The sequence below is a fragment of the Mesoplodon bidens genome, assembly GCF_964165515.1.
Source record: "Mesoplodon bidens genome assembly, chromosome: 8".
NCBI classification, from domain to species: Eukaryota; Metazoa; Chordata; class Mammalia; order Artiodactyla; family Ziphiidae; genus Mesoplodon; species Mesoplodon bidens.
The window spans coordinates 97184833-97204682 of NC_138165.1; the positions used below are offsets into that span (position 1 = coordinate 97184833).

General features: G+C 41.1%; 1 protein-coding gene across 2 annotated transcripts in view; it reads right to left on the reverse strand.

The window, feature by feature from the left end:
• The window catches only part of EPHA4 (EPH receptor A4), a gene marked incomplete at its 3' end in the record, with an annotated part of 146956 nt that overhangs the window by 57145 nt on the left and 69961 nt on the right, over positions 1 to 19850 (reverse strand). For both annotated transcript variants that reach the window (XM_081243311.1, XM_081243312.1), the window contains exon 5: positions 6605 to 6943. In XM_081243311.1, the coding sequence (XP_081099437.1) occupies positions 6605 to 6943 (339 nt within the window). The remainder of the gene's footprint in view (positions 1 to 6604; positions 6944 to 19850) is intronic.

Consider the following 19850-nt stretch of genomic DNA (forward strand, 5'->3'; position numbering starts at 1 on the left):
TGGTTCTGGGAAAGCAGTCTTAGGCAACACATACACACAGATAAGTGGGCCTTTGTTCCAATAAAACTTCTTTACAGACACTGACATTTGAATTTTATATAATTTCCACATCTCACAAAATATTATTTTTTGATTATTTCCAGCCCTTTAGAAATAGAAAAAAACATTCTTAGGGGGTTTCAAAGCAGGGGATCAGGATTTGGGCTCTGGTTTGCCAACCCCTGCTCTAAAGCACTAACAGAAGCCAGATATTTGTCCCTCAAAAATATCAACAGATATTTCCTCGATCTCCTCCTTCCTGTTTAAGCTTATAGGAAATCCAGATCCTTCACATCTCATTTGGGTTTAGCAACCTGTTACCATTCTGCTTGTGCTTTCTGCTTGTTAATTTGATCTCATACCACACTTGAGGCCCATCCAGCACTGTCCCTCCCCACCAGCTATAGGCCAGAACCGCTCCAGTATCACCCTTGCACTACATGACCTTTCCTATTAAGCCAAACTGGACTTCTTGCAATCTCTACTTTCTTCTTGTTTCTTTGTACTTTTAGGCATAATTACACAATAGTCCCATGCAACTAAGAGGCAGGATTTTATATATTGAAGCTAAGGAAGCTTGCATGGGCCCTTTCCAAAGCTTGATTCTTCATCTGATATGTGTAGATTTGTAGGTCTTTTCCTGAAATCACACAAAAATTGTCTAAGCTTCAGACTCCACCAAACCTGCCCTACTCTACCATGCCTGGAGCACACTGCGTAACACAATTGCTCTAAGATGTTTCCCTTTCTTCCAACATCTCCTTGAAGCTGTCCTCTTACCACCTAGAAGACAAGTAGCAATTATACCCAGTGGGGACGAGAATTCCCACCGTTCCCCTTTATCCCACTCAAATAACATAATATGTCTAATTAAAAGACAGCCAAGAAAGAGAGAACGGGAACTTACCAGTTGAGTAACAAAAGACAGAATGCCTCTTGTACTGAGTTATTTTCTTTTCTCTTCTCATTATTTTGGTTTTATTAACTTTATCACTACTTGACAAAGATCATTCGCTAATTGTTTTTACTGTAAATAAATGTGTTAATCAACAGACGGGTATTGAATATCTATGCTGTGCGGTGGCATTACAATGAGGTTCCTTCCACTCTATCCTCAATGTGGCATTTTCTTGCAGTTTTCTTAATGGTCCATCCTAGGGAACAAGGCCAGTCTGACAAGCAGCACCGATTCATCTGATGACAAAGCAACCAGGATTCTTCACAAGAGGCCTCAGAGAGCCTTTTATAACTGTCTATCCTCTGAGAATAGTGTTGCGAGCCCTGTGCTCCCAGCATGGAGAGATGGAACCAAACAAAGACAGGTCGGGGATGGAACTCTGAGAAGGTGGGCATTGCTATGACGTCATAAGATCTGGTTTTCAAGCATGGCACTAGAGCAGAGTTTCTCCATCTTGGCACTATGGACTTTTCACACCAGATGCTTCTTTGTTGTGGGGCAGCCCTGTGCGTTCTAGGATGTTTAGCAGCATCCCTGGACTTCACCCGGTAGATGCAATAGCACTGCCCCTCCTCCTAGTTTTGACAACCAAAAATGTCTCCCAACGTTGCCAAATGAATGGGGAGGGGTGTGGAACACCTATCCTAGAAGTACAGCTTGGAAGGATGGAGGAGAGGCAGGATTCAGATGCGTTCTGATAATTCTGCTGAAGCATTTTTGGAAGGTTTTCCCACTCTTGGAATTGCCTTAAGAGCCAGTTTCTGAACAACATATGGAAATGAGGCCCTACTTCAAGCCCATGCTTCATTGCTCATGGCTATATTCCTGGAATCACAGAATTTTAAAATTGGAAAAGATCTTAGAGATTAGCTAGGTTCAAATAATTATGTAACCCACTGAATATCTGGACTTGTCCAAACCCAGCATGTTAAAGATGTTTTGTCACTAGGACATGACATCCGTGCTAAAGAGAGATTATCAGATGTATTTCATTGTAAAGCATCTAGAACGGCATCATATGCAAAGTAAAAGTCAAAATGTTAGAGTTGTCCTGGGTGCAACTTGGGGTAAGTAGAGAATATCAGCCATAGGGGTTCATCATGATTTAAAACAAACAAAAGAACCTAGAGTATGGTCCAGCCCCAGAGCTGGGAGACAGGTGCTGGGGGAGGTTTAGGGGGTGCAGAGTGAAAACTGGTTCGGCGATATTAAGGTCTGCTGCCGGCTGCCATCACAGCATTTTTAGCGAAAAGTCACAGTTTTGTTGCTTGGTCAGGAAAACCTTGTTTCATTTATACAGTATTTCTCTCTCCTAGACACACATCCTGCATTCATTTCCCTGAGATGGTCCACTTAAGTAAAAGTAAACTGAAGGAAAGTCATCTAGAAAACAAATCACCCAGCGGTCTGCTTATTCATTTTTCATAAGCATCAAAACCATCTCTTCCTGGGGCTTCCCTGGTGGCGCAGTGGTTGAGAGTCCACCTGCCGATGCAGGGGACACGGGTTTGTGCCCCCGTCCGGGAAGATCCCACATGCCGCGGAGAGGCTGGGCCCGTGAGCCATGGCCGCTGAGCCTGCGCGTCCGGAGCCTGTGCTCCGCAACGGGAGAGGCCGCGACAGTGAGAGGCCCGTGTACGGCAAAAAAAAAAAAATCTCTTCCTAAACAAAAGACGGAACAAACACCATCTCTTCCAAAACAAAAGATGGAAGATGGAGGAAGGAAAAAGAGTTTTCAAGGGATTCTCATTTTGTTCCGTCTGGACTGCAATGGAGGAAAGTAAGTGTAGGGAGAACATCCATTTTCCTTGTCTGATGTTTTCCTCTGGGGCTACTTCTGCTGAAGCCTCCCCATCCTCGCCTTCTCCTCACCTCTACTTCATGCTCTTGGCCTGCGGTGTGGGTGGAGGCTTAGGAAGAGGATCTGGGAGACGTCGTAGGTCCTCAGCTCAACCCTCGCTGCTCCCTCCCTCCCTGCCTCCTAAAGCATCCAGAGTGACCTGAGCAGAGCAGGCTCTGTCCTGGCAAGGAGCCTGCAGTCAGCCAGCTGGGTTACACTGTCCCTGGGTGACACTGGGGCCGTGTCACCAGAGCCAGCCCTTTTGGCTATAGATACAAAGCTCACATCCTTTCATCAGCTGTTCAGCAATAAAGCTGGCACTCTGAGTTCCCTTTGTCTTGTCTTGTGTGTCAGTTGGGTTTGAACTCAGGAGGGGAGGAAAAGGGTGTTATTAGCTCCTTAAGATACCAACTGTAAGACTGGGGTTAGAATGGTTTAAATAACCGCGTGAGAACACTGGCCCATTCACACCACATCCCACAACTACATGATCGAAGCCCAGTTAGACCCCCATCTCCAGGCTCAGATACTCAAGAGTCTGGTCTCACAAATGTGGAGATGCCAAGCTGACTACAGGAATGCTATTAATTAAGTACCTCATAATTTTAAAAGAAAGCAACTTTCTCCTTTTGGGGCAAGGATTCTCCCCAAGTTCAAGTGCTGGCTCTGATACGAGCTTAGGTGAGTTTCACCTTCACGGGGCTGTTCAACTGTGACGGTCTCAGAGGTGGTGATGATAAAACCAGGAATTCTAGGTTTTGTGTTTGTTTTTAAATATGTTACCACCGGTTAGAGAAAGAACCCTGTGAAAACAGAGCAAAAATGCAGAGCCGTGAAACTTGGTGGCCTCCAGGTGGTTAAAGCTAACATTCATTTATTCTATGTATTCCTTATAGAGTGAGACATCATTGCCTATAGAGGACCCTAAGGAATTTAATTTAATGAAATGATCAGAACAACGGCAATTAGAATATAATTGTGTGTACGTAAATATGGATAGGGGAACTTTGATAGAGTTTATGGTTGCTACATTCATCCAGAATTTTGGCCTACATTATTAATCTGCACTACTATGAAGAAAAGGTTTGTTAGTCAAAGACAAACCATCCTGATGATTTTGAATTACTGAACTCCAAATCGCTGTGGGATCATGAGACGGCACTGTGCGCACATACGACTCTCTGCTAAGCAGGAGCCTTCTGGCCGGCCACATAGGAGGTCTCCTTATTGAAAGATTTATTTTTAATTTTGAACAGCTTCCCAGCATTACCCTTTACGAAAATTAAAATAAGGAGCTGGAATTTTGTCCTATTCAGCAAACCTCCTGGGAGGACTGCTTGCCGTGTCAGAGAAAACACCTCATTGTGTCAGAGGAATTCCCTGTCCACCATTTCCCTAGATCTAGAAGAATTACACCTACTTTTTAAATACAACTTTCACTTTGTTTCCTTCCCAGGCGTAATGTTTTTGCACATTTTCTTCTTCTGGAGGATTTTTGGCCTGTCTTCCTTGTGTTCTTTGTGCCTTCTGGCTTGGTAGGGGTTGACATAATCCCTTCCGGCTTGAATCTTTAAATATACAGAGTCAGAGAAGTCTCCCCACAAAATCTGTGGGAGCCAAGCCTGTCCTCAGTACATCTCCCGGAGGCTACCCTCCGCCAAAGAGAATGACTTCACCTTGTACAGCTGAGGCTTCAAAGGTCCATTCCTAGTTTTAATTCCATTAAGAACACAAAGTAGTGTTGTACTGGAAGATAGCTGGAAGAATACAGGGGGGCTGAACATAAGAATATTGATTGAATCATAAACCAGATTCTCTAGGGGTGCAAAGACCATTCTGCACCTTCTTGAATCCCTGTAACTCAGAGACACTCAACATCCTAGGTTTCCCAGGACCTATGTGCAATATTTCCATTGCTTCTTCCAAAAGACAACTAATAAAAAGCTGGCATTCACAGAGTCCTTGTGATGCTATTAAAACCTCCTAAGTTGGGCTTCCCTTGTGGCGCAATGATTAGGAATCTGCCTGCCAATACAGTGGACACAGGTTCGAGGCCTGGTCCGGGAAGATCCCACATGCTGCGGAGCAACTGAGCCCGTGAGCCATGGCTGCTGAGCCTGTGCTCTACAGCTATGAGCCACAACTGCTGAGCCCACATGCCACAACTACTGAAGCCCGTGCGCCTAGAGCTCGTGCTCCACAACAAGGGAAGCCACCGCAATGAGAAGCCCACGTGCAGCAACGAAGACCCAAAGCAGCCAAAAATAGATAAATTAATTAATTAAATAAATTGATTTAAAAAATAATTTAAAAAAAACCCCAAAACCTCCTAAATCATACTAGCCTGTGTAGAGAAATAAAAGCGATGACCACAACAGTGTTCACATCCTAGAAGTGCAGAAATAAAAGGCAAAAACATAAGCAGAGGATCTGTTCACACTACGTATTTTTAAAGACTGGTCACATCTGTGTAACTGAAACTACCTTCTGGGAAGATTTGTCAGTCTAGCACCAATTCAAAATCTTCCCTCAGTCTTAGCTTTTTATTTATTCTAGAGAGTTCAGGGAAAAGTGGAAAAAGAATGACTTTGGATCGGGATACTGGAATACTTCTCACTATGGAGTCCATTAGTACAGATATATTTTACTTAATTATTGAGTGCACTTACTGAAACATTCACCTAAGGGAGAAGTGCAGTAAGAGGGGATAGGATTGTTGGCAATTTATGATCCTTTTCTGATGAAGTGGGTTGTTCTTAAGAGCTTCACAAAAGGATAAACCACAGTCCTTTTTTCCTCCTCCCCTTTAAATCCCCAGAAATAAATAACATGGAGGTGGCAATGTGAAACATGTGGTAGAAATCCAGAATGGAAAATTATCATGAGAAACTGTGGAAACTTCTTTGGGGGAAGAATGGGAGTAAGTGGGTCAGGAACAGAGCCTAGAAATCTCGATTCTAGTTCACACTTTGGAATACCTGATATTCAAGACTGGATAACAGTTCTGCAATTAGCTCAGCAGAAACTCTCCATGAGCAGAAAATGCTTTCCAGTTATCTGAATTAGAAGAGGAAAGTGATGCAGGAAACAAGGTAAATTAACTCTCCTCCTCCACCTGTCAAGTGTGAATTTAACTATGAAAGTGGCTACAAAAGTAGCATGTGTTTGAAGGAACATTTTGTCAACCACACAGAGCAAGCTACCCATTAAACCATTCATCGTTCACAGGCTTACCACCTGGTGATTCCAATAAAGACCCGTGTCAATTATTTTTTAATTTTTAAAATAAAAAAACAAGATCAAAACTACATCCACTAATGCTGTTGTTGGAAAATACAGCAAATGCCAATAGAGCACTCTGTGTTGGTAAAAATCAACGCTATATTCCTAAATAATACGTAAATGCGCTGATATCTGACCATGACCTTGTGATTAAAATGGCCAAGACCCATCCCTTACAAGAGAAGTCTAGCATGGAGTGACCCAACCCAAGGTCATCTGTTTTCAACCAGACACTGTCTTAGCCTTCATTTAATCTCCACCACCTAGTACAATGCATGTTACACAGTTGGTATCCAAAAAAATATCTGCTGAATGAATAAACATCCTTCTAGGTATCTTTTGTATTATAATGCAGCTCACAGGTTTATGATTAGATCCCTGTAGTTCTTCTTCAACTGGAGAACTTTAGCAACCTTCATGGATATCAACACAAGCTCTTTCTCCATAAATGTTTAGATAAACGATAAAGAGGAGCCAATCCCTACCTGCTTGGTTGGTGGTCACAGTGACGGACACAGATTGGTCTGGGCTAGGGTTATACTTGGACACGCCATTCACTGCCCAGATTTCAAACGTGTAGTTGGTATGAGCCAGGAGGTCAGTGATGGAGACCTTGGTGGACTTCAGTCCGTTCTGCTGCGGGGTGTAGTGGACCCCACTTCCGCAGGGCCGGCACTTGCTGGAGTCACCTGTTCCACATTTCTTGCACACGACATTGTAGGCAATATCCTGGCGGCCACCCGTGTTCTGAGGGCTGCTCCATTCCAAGTTCACTGACGTCTCATTGACGTTTGAAATCAAGTTCAGAGGAGCAGACGGTGGACCTGGAAAACGAAAACCACACAACAGAACTTACTATCATATCAAGAACTGAAACGAGCCTCTGGAATCTCTTGTGGCTTATATTCTTCTCTGCAGCTACAAGAAGCAAGATGGTCCTGTTTGGCAAAGAAAGCCAAAAGCAAATCAAGCCAGCAACAGTCTTTTAAAAGAGCAATATGGTAGGGAATTCCCTGGCAGTCCAGTGTTTAGGAGTCCACGCTTCCTCTGCAGCGGGCATACGTTTGGTCTCTGGTCGGGGAATTAAGATCCCACAGGCCGTGCAGCCGGAAAAAAAAAAAAAAAAAAAAAAAGAGCAATATGATTGCAGGCTGTATGTGTGAGTGTCATTCTCCTTCCTGAACAAACAAAGGTAGCATTGACTGCCACTCTGAGACTTGAAACAACTCTATATCAAATGGGCTCCAAGCCTGACTTGCCCTCTGAAGTGGCCAGGCTTTTTTTCTCATAACTTATCTAGTCTTAATCTAATCATCTGAAAGATGGGTATACGAATGTGTTTCTAATTCCCAGGGCTGTTGTGGGACTCTGGTAAATTAATAGTTATATACCACTTCTGAAGATAAATGATGATTCCTAAGTACAGGGCATCACCAATATGGAATAAAAATAACTGCACTGTATAGATACGCCTCTTCAGTCTGACATGGCAGTTGAGAGTTAAGCTGTTTATGGGTAATTAAGTAGGAACTGGTTTAACCTGGTTGCAGAGACGTCGGAGGTACTATTGTTGAGAAATCTCAACTCCAGGGCAGGGATTGTGCAAAGACTCCCAAGACCCCATGTCCTGTCCTTCAACTGACCGGGGCTGCACCAGGCTCTTCTTATGATACACATTTCCACTGACATCAAAGGTTTCCAAAATATGTCTGGTGGCAGTGGCTGTTTTGAAACAGAACAACCGATTGCAAACAACATAAATGGTTGGTTTAAAAATAGTAACAATAAATAAGACCACAGACTCACGATGAACCATCTCGATTCTTGCTGTAGATTAGTCTCAATGCCAAGATGTTGTGACACAAACTGTCTTCAGGGAGAAGAATCAGGGTGAAACAGAAAAGGGGGAATTTTTCTAGTCTGAGCTGATTCCAAAGGTCTAAAAGATACCTGCTGCACTCTAAGAAAAAGTATTGACTCACTGCAACAATTGGAAAGTTCTCTCTTTTCTTTCCTCTTTCCCATTTTGGTGTTCCAAGAAAAACGCCAAAGCAAGTTTCAGTGACAATCTGAGGCTTCTTGCTTACTGTTTCTATTCTACTTCTAATATATTTGTAATGACTGCTTTCAAGGAAATGTGTCCATGTTCCCCAGAAAAAGGAGCTTAACCGGAAGCCTGCATGAGGTCAGGAGAAGCTTCACCTAGTCAACCATAATGGAATATACTGTTCCAGACTAGCCATTGCCAGAGAATTGGAAGAGGTAACTTTCACGAATAAGGAGTCATATTCAGTATTTATTACTTAGTTCACAGTGATGAATGGCTAAAGGATTTTGGTAGTAATATTGAATAAGGGTAATTCACTCTCCTTTTCTCTTTATACAAATTAATTGAAGCCTTTATTTTAACAAGGTATGCAGGACCTCCCAATCTCCCTGGGAGACTAATTACTGACAACCTCTCTCTTAGTGTTAAGACCTGGTCCCCATCCTGAGAACCTTAAAGGAAAGACAGTGCTGTAAAATTTGCGTTAAAGGTAAGATTGCCCCCACAGAAGTCCTCAGAAAGAAAGCACAAATTTCCTTCTTGATTAGATTCCAAATTTATATCTATGGTCCTTAGTAGAGTGATGGAAAACAACAGGATTAAGTAAGTGTTTTTTTGAATACATGATTAGAGCTATTTGAAATCACAGACTCCTAGAGCCAGATAAGATGTTAAAGATCATTTGGCTAAATAGTCTTATTTTATAGATGAGGAAATTGAGAGCCAGAAAGCAGAGCTGACAATACTGAAAGTTCCTGCAACCTAATTAGTGACAGAGTCCAACTAAAATCCCACACTCTGGGGTTATTTCCACATTAAAGGTAAAATAACAACAAAATCAGTAGCTTCAGCCAAAGTTTGAGAGGTAAAGATAGGAAAAGGGAAGGTGTATCTTCAATCCTGTTCAAATTCTGTAGATGTTTCTTTCCATCATAGTGAAATTGATTGCTAGTCTGCCACTGAAGTTGACCACAGCTTGGTTCATAAAATGGGTCAAGCCACTGGTTCTTATTTTGCTGTGACTTTCAGGGTTAAATAAGAGTGACTCTCAAATCCATTAACCTCCTTGCCAAGGTTCCTAGTCCACTTTCACATGGGAAAATGTGACACAGTGAATCAAGCACAGAAGCAAAAAGTCAGTAATTAGTATGTAGGACGGGGCATCGCAATGTCTAAACAGAGAAGAAATGGAGCAGAAAACTAAATGGTCACAGGACTCAGAGATATAACGCTGCCACGTGAAAAAAAAATACAAAGATGCTGCAGGGTTTCAAAATGGAGGGCTGGCATGAAAACAAGATGCAATGCGGAAGAGCCTTCTTCCTTGGGTCAGTGATTCTTAAAGAATCTACCCTGGGGCATATGGGAAGACAGAGAACTAATAAGCAAGTTCAAGTTCAATGCTGCCTCCATGAATGGTTTGGTGAATAGTACTGCATATGTTTTATGTTTTGTTGCCATATAGGGAGTGATGGTTACACGGGGGCATAGCAGCAGCTTACAAATTGGACTATAACCAGAGAATTGAGGTGGGGGGAAGGAATAATAGAAATGTGCACCCAGTATGATTATTATTTTGGCCTGCATAAACCTGGGAAAGCACACTTGCTTTATAAATTAAAATCACAATGGTGGTTGTATTGTATTTGAGTTTTTTCTTTTTAAAAAATTTTTGCCAATTAAAAGATGGTAAACACATCACGTGTGTTTCCATGTATAGGGAAGGGCCCTCTCTTCCTCAGAAAAGAAAGTATCCTCTTCTCAAGAAAATTTTAAAAAAGCATGGCCTTTAATACAGCCAAGTCAATCTGGGCCCAATGGTCATACTTAACAGCAGCATCTTAAAATAATTACCCGTAGAGAGGACTAGAGAGAATAATACAGGCAACATGAGTAACACTGAGTTTTCTCAATAAACACAAGGCATTCAGAAGGAAAAAAAACTTAACTCTTAGATTATCTTGTCTTCTTTTTTTAAAGTATTGAAACCCAGCAGGACTCTGTAGGGCCTTCCTGGGGACAGATCCCCATGGCCCCTGTCTCTTGTTTGTGGAAAAGCTTTAGCCTCCTAGGCCTTCCCCGAGTTCCAAAGAGCAAATTTAATCAGAGAAGTGGGAATATGCAGAAACAAAGGAAAACAGTCAAGCAAGACAAAATAATAAGAGTTTAGCCATAAAACAAAGTCAAGGACCTTTAATTCCTCCTCAAGGGCTGCAGATAATATCCTGAACCATAGCCTTGACTTGTTCTGCAGATACTAAAACCCCCATCAGGTAAAAGAAGTTAATTCCATGCTGACACAAGCACTAGACCCCAGGCCAGTTGGAACCAGAAGGTCGATGACTGAGATTCCCGAAATATCACCCTGTTACCTCACCATCAACCAATCAGAGAATTGAGCATGAGCTGATCACATAGCTTGAGACTCTCTCCCTCACACTGTCTTTAGAAACCCTTCCCTGAAAGTCATCAGAGAGTTCCAGTCTTTTGAGCATTAGCTGTCCATTCTCCTCACTTGGGGCCTGGCAATAAATGCTATACTTTCCTTCACCACAACCTTGTGTCAGTAGATTGGTTTTGCCACAGGTCAGGTGAGCAGGCCCAAGCTTGGTTCGGTAATAGCATCATATCTAGATACTTAGGAACAATTAAATTTATGACAAATGCTTGCCTTTCTCATCAGAAATATGTCCACCTCTAAATGTCTCCAATTTCAAATATGAGATTTATAACTAATAGGGATAATCGTACCATTTAATTTTCTAGTCTCCATATTGACATCATATGTACCAAGCATACACCAACATCAGGTAGCTGCAGGTCATTGTGAATTATAGGGTTTTACGTCTTCCCAAACTGCCCACTACTAGCCTCAATGTAGGACTGGCAGTAATCCTGCTTATGAGATTATTCCATATTTCAGGGCATTATTTCTATTTCCTACTCTGTCTCGAACATGTAAAGGGGTCTTGCTAATCAGACACCCAGTACATATCTGTTTCGATCACAGTCTGTGTGCTCCTCAAGAGAAGAATTGATGTCTTCCTCATTTCCCAGTATCTCCTATGATTCCTAGTTCAGAGCAAGCTCAATAAACTTTTGAAGAGTCATGAATGACTGGATGGAAAACTAACAAGGTCCTCTAATGCATCTTCTGCCCATCTACCTACAATGTTATTTTAAGCCTGTGAATTAATACAAGCTTCTCTGAGATAAGGCTGTACTAGCCAGCTTTTCACATACTGATTCATTACCGTTAAGCCCTGTAAAGGAGTATCTCCACGTAGCTAGTTTAATTCAAGTTCCTCTTTTCTACATTTAAAAAATACTTTGGGGGTTTCCCTGGTGGCGCAGTGGTTGAGAGTCCGCCTGCCGATGCAGGGGACACGGGTTCGTGCCCTGGTCCGGGAGGATCCCACATGCCACTGAGCGGCTGGGCCCGTGAGCCATGGCCGCTGAGCCTGCGTGTCCGGAGCCTGTGCTCTGCAATGGGAGAGGCCACAACAGTGAGAGGCCAGTGTACCGCAAAAAAAACCCAAAACAAACAAACAAACAAACAAAAACTTTGGAACAAGTAGGGAGGGCTATGTATCATATAGAGATGGTTTCTTCTGTTAGGAAGGACTGTGGAATCATTCAATCACTCAACAAATATTTATTGTGTCCAGTATTTGTCACCGGCTCTAGAGGAGGGAGGAAAAAGAAATATTCTGATTCATTTTGATACTTTCCTGGATAGTTGAAGGAAGGGGCAGGAAATCAAAGGGGGAAGGAAGAGACTAAAGGAAGTTAAATATGGGCCATGTGAGCGTCAGGAGGGTGGAAAGGCAAATACTCTTTCCTCTCTTGTTTTTACAGCTCGACAACCAGCCAGTATGGCTGGAAATTTAAAATGTGGGCTGTATCAATTGAAGTTTTGTTAATTTGGGATTGGTCATTATGACTTTTCTTCCTCCATCTTGACTTCAGGGAATGATTTCTTCAGGCATGAAGCTGTGGAAAACTTTATCTCTGAAGACAGTTAATTTTAATGGTTTCATGGGCCTTTTCCTTATTAGCCTTTATAGAAGTATGTTTTTTCTTTTAATTTTACTTTTATGGGCAAAATTAAGACATTTTAAAATACAAATCAATCAAATACTGAAGTATATTTAAGGGGATAATAAAAATCCTTCCTTTACATTTTTGGTTTTATTTGTAAAACCTGCTTGATATTCACATATAAGCCTAAGGTTCTCTCTTCCTGCATCAAAGAATGGGGCTAGCATGCAAAACTATTTTAAAGTTCTCATGTTTAGAATGCCTTTCACATTTTTAACATAATTTAGTGGCATGGGTAATAGCTTAACTACTAGAACAAGAAGTCAAAGGCAATAGCCCTTAACTTACTAACCCTTTAGAACAACATTCAACAAACCTCTGTAAAGGGTCAGATAGTCAATATTTTAGCCTTTATGGGCTATATGGTCTCTGTAGCAACTGTTCAACTCTGCATGGTACCTTGAAAGCGATCATAGACAATACCTAAACAAATGCGTATGACTGTGTCCCAAGAAAATTTTATTTGCAAAAACAAGGGCAGCTGAATTTGACCCTCAGACCATAGTTTCCCAAGCTCTGCTACAGGGACTTTGACAGGAGCAAAGCACTCTCTTTCCAGAAAGATGATCACTCATAATTTTGCACATAATTCTAGGGACTTCAAGCATACTCTGAACTAATCTAGGGAGATCACACCCCTGATTTACACACTTATACAGGTCAGGTAACAACTCTGGCTTCTGAAGTCCAAGTTACACCTGCTTTCTTTGATTAAGGAAGGAATCAAATACAGAATAGTATGGCCTATTTTTTGGGTTTCTCATTGCTCTGACAGAAATAGCCTCTGTATTTCTTGCCACTGTGGATAAATTTAATGAACATCCGTTTGCTTCACTAGTGTGAAAGACTTTCTGTATCGCACAGCAGGTACTGGTGGAAGGTGCTACAATGGGTAATTATTATTTTCTAGTGGGATGTCAACTTGCATTCAGTTGACAGGAGTTTGACAGTATGAAGTCCCCAAGAAACTGTAGCCAAATTACAGCAGAAGCAAAGGACTATCGTATCATATCATGTTATATCATAAAAGAAATCTTGATCTTCCTTAACCTATCATGTGCTTTCCTCTGGGAAAGGACAAACTTTCAGAAATGAACCACACACTATCTAGAGAAATTAAATGAATGTGACATCTAAGAAGGGCAATATTCCAAGCATCAAAGAAAATTCCAGTAATTCCACAAATCATAATTCTTCCCTCCCATGTATTAGACTAAAGTGTAATTCCTGGGTAATTTAGAAAACATATACTTGATGGCTTATGCCAGGATTTAAAGTAGCCCATTTAGGACAACCTGATGTTTTATAAATACACATGAAATCTGTAGGAGCCTTAATAAAATGGTTCCAAAAGTATCAGCCAACAGTAAATCCAAAGTCAAAAATACCTCCATTGAGAACTTGGAGTTATAAACCACCCCATGGAAAGTCTAGGTCAGGATAATTGCACCTTATGTACCCCATTCCAAAGTCACAAGTCAGGTAAAATTCACTTCTTTATTCTTAGAGCAAGTAACTGAAATTTCAGCAAATGATGGAACCCACTTTGAGAAATGCATTTAAAAGTAGGTTCTGCAAAAGAGTTTAAATCTATATGGACACAAGGTGAAATGTGCCACATAAACCTGAAATTTCTGTTACTTACAACAACTGGAATTAAAGTGCCAATAGACTCCAGGACCAAAGAGTAGAAATAAGTCAAGTTTAAAACTCACATTGTCAGTAAAACTTTAAACATGCAACTCAAATTCTTTAGACTTGGTAGTTGTGCCTGGAATTCTGTCCCCTGGCTTCTTCAATAGCAGCCTCTTCCCCGCCTCCCCCGCCCCCTGGGGGGGGGCGTGTCTCAGCTCAAATCTCACCTGACCACTCTCCGCAAAGTGAAATTCTTCCCTTTCCTCTATTTTAACCCTGTCTCATGAACTTTTTTTTTCTTTCTTGTGAGAATTTTACATTATCTTGTTTATTATTCCCATTAAAACAGAAGCTCTATGAGAACAGGAATCTTTTCTCTTTTCTGGTTTATGAGCATCTTCCGGCCCTTAGAAAAATGCCAAAGGTGTAGTAGATGTTTACTAAATATCTGCTGAACAAGTGAATGAATGATGATTCTTTAAGCCCAGTCAGGCTCAATCCTCAGAAGCATCACAGCCACAGCACTTGGGTATATTACATCGCAAAAGGCAAAGGTGATGGGGGAGGAAAAAACGGCAATTACATGCTAAAAGCTTTAAAAAAAAGTCTGCAACCAGGGCTAGGAGATAACTGCTAGGAAACCAAAGTAGCCAGGCTCAAGTATAAAGCAGCTTCCAAAGCTATCACACACTTTTAATACTTAGCTGATTTTTAATCACCGTTTGAAAATTCGATGCCTGTGCCATGAAATTAATTCTGGATACGGAAGAAACATTCCCCCAGAGCATGGGCAGAAACATAATTCTTAAATGATCAATTTCTTGAAGCGCTACTGTCATGCTACTAAAATGCCGAGGCACCCAGGACAAGCCAGAGCTTCCGAGGAAGAGGCTCCTCGGGTCTTGAGTTCCATTTCGTAAGGCTTCATTAATCATGTACAACTTTTGGACTGTCAATAAGACTTCAGTGCCTTAGCTGTAAAACCCTCTAACCCTTCAGATAAGCCTTTGTTAATCTCTCTCCAGCTGAAAGACAGGTTATAAGGCAGAATAAACAGTTGGGGTGTGTTAAGTTTTGACTCTGAAACAAAGCCCATGCATCCCCCCTGACAGTTATATATGTGTCACTACTAATTGCCTTCTCTCAGACTTTGCTGCCCTGGGTGAGTTTACACGAAGACTGCTGCTGGGACACCTCTTCCAAGATGTATGCACAGTGCATAACCTTTTATAGCGGCAGTTTATGTGTTTAACAATGAATAGAGTCAAAGCAGAACTGCCCATTATTAAAAAAAACAGAAACATTCCAACACATCAATCACTTATTACTGTCACGAAAAATTCTTGGTTTCCTGTAGAGGTAACTCCTTGCTGAAATTTTGCTACCACCTATTTTTTTGGTATATCTATTTTTCCTATTCTACACCCAGGAACCATCTGTCTTTTCTTTACTAGGTTAATTGAAGTTGGAGTTTCTTTATTTTAAGATGACTAGTTTATGGCTGAAGTGCTTTATACAGTTAACTCTCAGTTATACAGGAAGAAGTTACAGTATGAAAGACCACGAAAAGTAATTTTTTAAAGAAAATTTTAAGTATTTTGCTTTAGAATTAGCTAGCTTGTGAATTCATCTCTTGCAAAGTCCTTTTTCATCCTTTATCTCATTTAATCCCCATAATAAAATCTGGCAGAAAAGTATTTGTTACCCCAAGCAATCTGATGACCAAAAACTAAGATATGAAAAGTGAAGCAACTCACCCAAATTCACACAGCCCATATGTGCGAAGATAGGATCAGAAAGCCTGATTCAAAGGCTAAAACGACCCCCTTCCCAGAGATACGGACAATTCAAAGGAAAAATGAAGCATATCTACGAATTCTTTGTGGACCCAGCTGGAGTGTTCTCACATTTCTCCTGGCTGCTCTGCCCTCCAGGCTACAGTTTGCTGGCATTACCTCCTGGACGGTGCTCTTGTCTTAGCTGAGATGTCCCCTCTGCCTGATTCCTACATTCCACTCAAGAGTAGGAGTTTTTGTTAAAGATGCTTTCCTGGGTGGAAGGTCACGGGAGGGTGGGGGGCAATTCTATCTATGTAACAGGCCTCTCCCCTCAGTCCATCTTCTGCCGAGCTGTGGATGGCATGTAGAGCAAGAGTCAGCTATGACAGGAAAATCAAAATGCTGATAGCAGAGAAGGCATCCACTTCTCACCCCAGGGGATCTCAGGAAAGTGTCTAATTGACCTTGTTTCACAGAAGCGTGCTGTGCACAGCCACTGTAGGACTTCCATGAGTCGTGTCAAAAGTGCTATCCAGAAATGACGGGGCTCGGGTGATAACAAGCCATTCTTAATTATTCATGGTGGTGGAAAAATTGTAATAACCTGGCTAAATGACGCTGGCAGAAGAGTCAAGTCTTTCACTTAGGCACACATTCGTGTTCTTCAAACATATGCATTTTTCGGCTGAATCCACACTGTACTATTAATCCCGATAAAATGTCCACATGGGACTGCTTATCTATATAAAGCTAGAATAAGGTTGGAGGATAATGCGGAGTCTAAAGTAGTATTTTTGAAAAATAACTCAATGAGCTGATATCTGATCTTTATTGAATACCTTAGAACTTTTAAAATTTTACCAAATGGCAAGCGATCAGCCTGGGATCTGTCTAGTGCTTTCCATTAAGCACACTTGATGCTTTTTTCCCCTTATACCCTTAATTGTCTTTAGACAAGAATCATGCACTTGGGTTCTTTAGAGGTAATTGTTTCTATTCACAGTCAAAATGCTGAAAGATAACTTAAAAGGAAGAAACAAGGATGTGGTTTACTCACTAACTGATGTCAGACCTTGAACTAGAGATCTAACTAAAGATGCAGCCTAAAAATGGAATGGGTGGAAGGCTGCATCTGAATCATGAAAATGTCTTTGGTTGTTTTGATCAGTTTTTATGGTCCAGAAGACAGGCACATTTGGTGGCCTATCAACTGGCTTAACAGGCAGTGGGACCGTATGTTCTGCCTTAAAAACTACGTCACATGATCTGGCAAAGGGGGAGTTGGTGTCTTAATTGAGTTTTTGTCCTATGCAATGCAGTATGAAACTACACTCTAATATTGCAAATTTTATAAATCACATGAAATAACCAAACCTTAGATTCAAGAATTTTCATAAAATATGTTCTCAAAAAAGGATTGATAACATAGACAATAAAATGTGAAGTGGTTAGGGATCAACCAATGGATCTTCTGAAACACTTTCATGAACAAAACTTTAGGAATCTTTGGCCTTTATTCTCACTCTTCCACTAACTAGTCTGTCACCAGAGCCAATTACACTCTCATTGATCAATTTCACAGAATGTCCTTGCTTCCATCATTATATTATTAGTTACTTACAGTTCCAAAGCAAAAAGAAATATGCTTTTGGGTGGGGAAGAAATGTAGTTTACTTGAAACCGAAGGCTACCTTTTATCCTATGGTTTATAACATCAAAGTCTCCTGTTAGATATCCCTTCCAAAATCCCTTAGCTGGACTGTTAAGCATGAAAATCTTCGGGGTAGAGATGAACATCAGGGGAACCTTCAAGGGCTTGTTGGAAAATGGATATGAGATTTCCAAAATTAAAGCACTTAAAAAAAGAAAAAAGGGGGCTTCCCTGGTGGCCCAGTGGTTGAGAGTCCGCCTGCCGATGCAGGAGACACGGGTTCGTGCCCCGGTCCGGGAAGATCCCACATGCCGCGGAGCGGCTGGACCCGTGAGCCATGGCCGCTGAGCCTGCGCGTCCGGAGCCTGTGCTCCGCAACGGGAGAGGCCACAACAGTGAGAGCCTGCGTACCGCAAAAAAAAAAAAAAAAAAGAAAACAAAAGAAAGAAAAAAATCTCTCTCTTCTCCTGACCTTGGAAACAAGTAAGGACGATGTTATTTTAATTTGCATTCAAATGTTAACAACGCAGTCACACAGCACCACTGGGATCCACGTTGGGTTTCCACTGAAGATTGCTCATCATTTCATTATGGTTCATTATGTTGATAACTGTCAGAAAGCATTAGAAGGGAGGGCTTTGAGTAACAGAACTGAAATGGTAATTTTAAAACAATACATTTTCTAGAGGAAATACAGTGGTGCGATAAATTCAATTAGAAAAGGCAAATGTAAAGACAAAGTAAGTGATGCTTTGCTGTTTGGAGCTAGGCTGTTTCTATTCCTTGATAAACTAAACCTGCAGAAAGCTTTCTCACATCAGGACCTTTCGTCATAGATCTTGGTAAATTTGCCCTCATTAGCACTGAGCTCCTCCAGTACAAATTATCTTAAAAGCTGCAATTTTGGAATATTTTAGGCCACATCTAAGTATCAATCAATCATTCTTTGTTTGTTTGGCATAGCTGACTGAATTATTCAAGGCCGTTTACTTACAGACAGATTTGTGAAGGCCCTTCAAGTTAGCAATCTAAAATAATAATCTCTGATTTACAGAGTGCCCCCAATCATGAGGCTCTAATAAGTTTCATCAAACAAGTTAAACAAAGAGGACCCAACAGCACAAGGACAAATTTCCAATTGAAAAGTATGGAAAACTACTCCCGTAATGGTGCTCAGAAGTAAAAGAGGAAAAATAACAAATCAGTTATTTCTTTCCAGATATACAAAGACAATTTGCTTTTTCACAAGGCATTTTTCCAGTACATTTTGAAACACAATGAAGGATTGGAAAGTTACCTTAAATGTAATATAGGTTCGATCTTCCAAAGGGGGAAAAGAACACCGACTAGAATCATTGAACGAGCAACTTATGACTAAGGCATCAAGGTCTTCCTGCACTGGTCTCCCAGCACTGCTGATCGCCAGACTACGTTCCCCGACTCCAAGGAAAGGTAAAGGGAAGGGGGAAGAGACCTGGAGGGGAGGGGTTGGTGATCATTAGAGTTAAAGGACATTGATTTCACTGATAAAAATCACACTGACTGGTTGGAATGGCCATCATTAAAATGTCTACAAATAATAAATGCTGGAGCAGGTGTGGCAAAAAAGGAGCCCTCCTACACTGTTGGGGGGAATGTAAATCAGTGAAGCCACTATGGAGAACAGTATGGGAGCTCCTTAAAAAACCAAAAATAGAGTTCCTGTATGATCCAGCAATCCCACTCCTGGGCATATATCCAGAAAGGACGAAATCTCTAAGTCATGAAGGTATGTGCTCCCCACGTTCACAGCAGCACTATTCACAATAGCCAAGATATGGAAGCAACATAAATGTCCATCCATAGATGAATGGATAAAGAAGATGTGGTATATATATTCAATGGAATATTACTCAGCCATAAAAAAAGAATGAAATGCTATTTGTAGCAACATGGATGGACCTACAGATTATCATACTAAGTGAAGTAAGTCAGAGAAAGACAAACATCATGTAGTATCACTTATATGTGGAAGCTTAAAAAAATGATACAAATGAACTTATTTACAACATGGAAATAGACTCACAGACATAGAAAACAAACTTATGTTTACCAAAGGGCAAAGGAGAGGAGAGGGATAAATTGGGAATTTGGGATTAACAGATACACACTACTATACATAAAATAGATAAACAACAGGGACCTACTGTATAGCACAGGAAACTATATTCAATATCTTGTAATAACCTCTAATGGAAAAGAATCTGAAAAAGAATACACACACACACACACACACACACACACACACATATATATAACTGAATCACTTTGCTGTACACCTAAAACACTGTAAATCAACTATACTCCAATTTTTAAAAATCACATTGACATTTCTTCTAAGAAATGGTTCATGAAATCAAAATCCCTTCATCAGCTTAGATGGCATCCTTGTATGTATGGAGGCCTGCGTGTCTGCCTTGCTGGCAATGTCTCCAAAAACCCTGTTGACTTTCTTGACTGATGTCTGTGCCTAAAGGGAA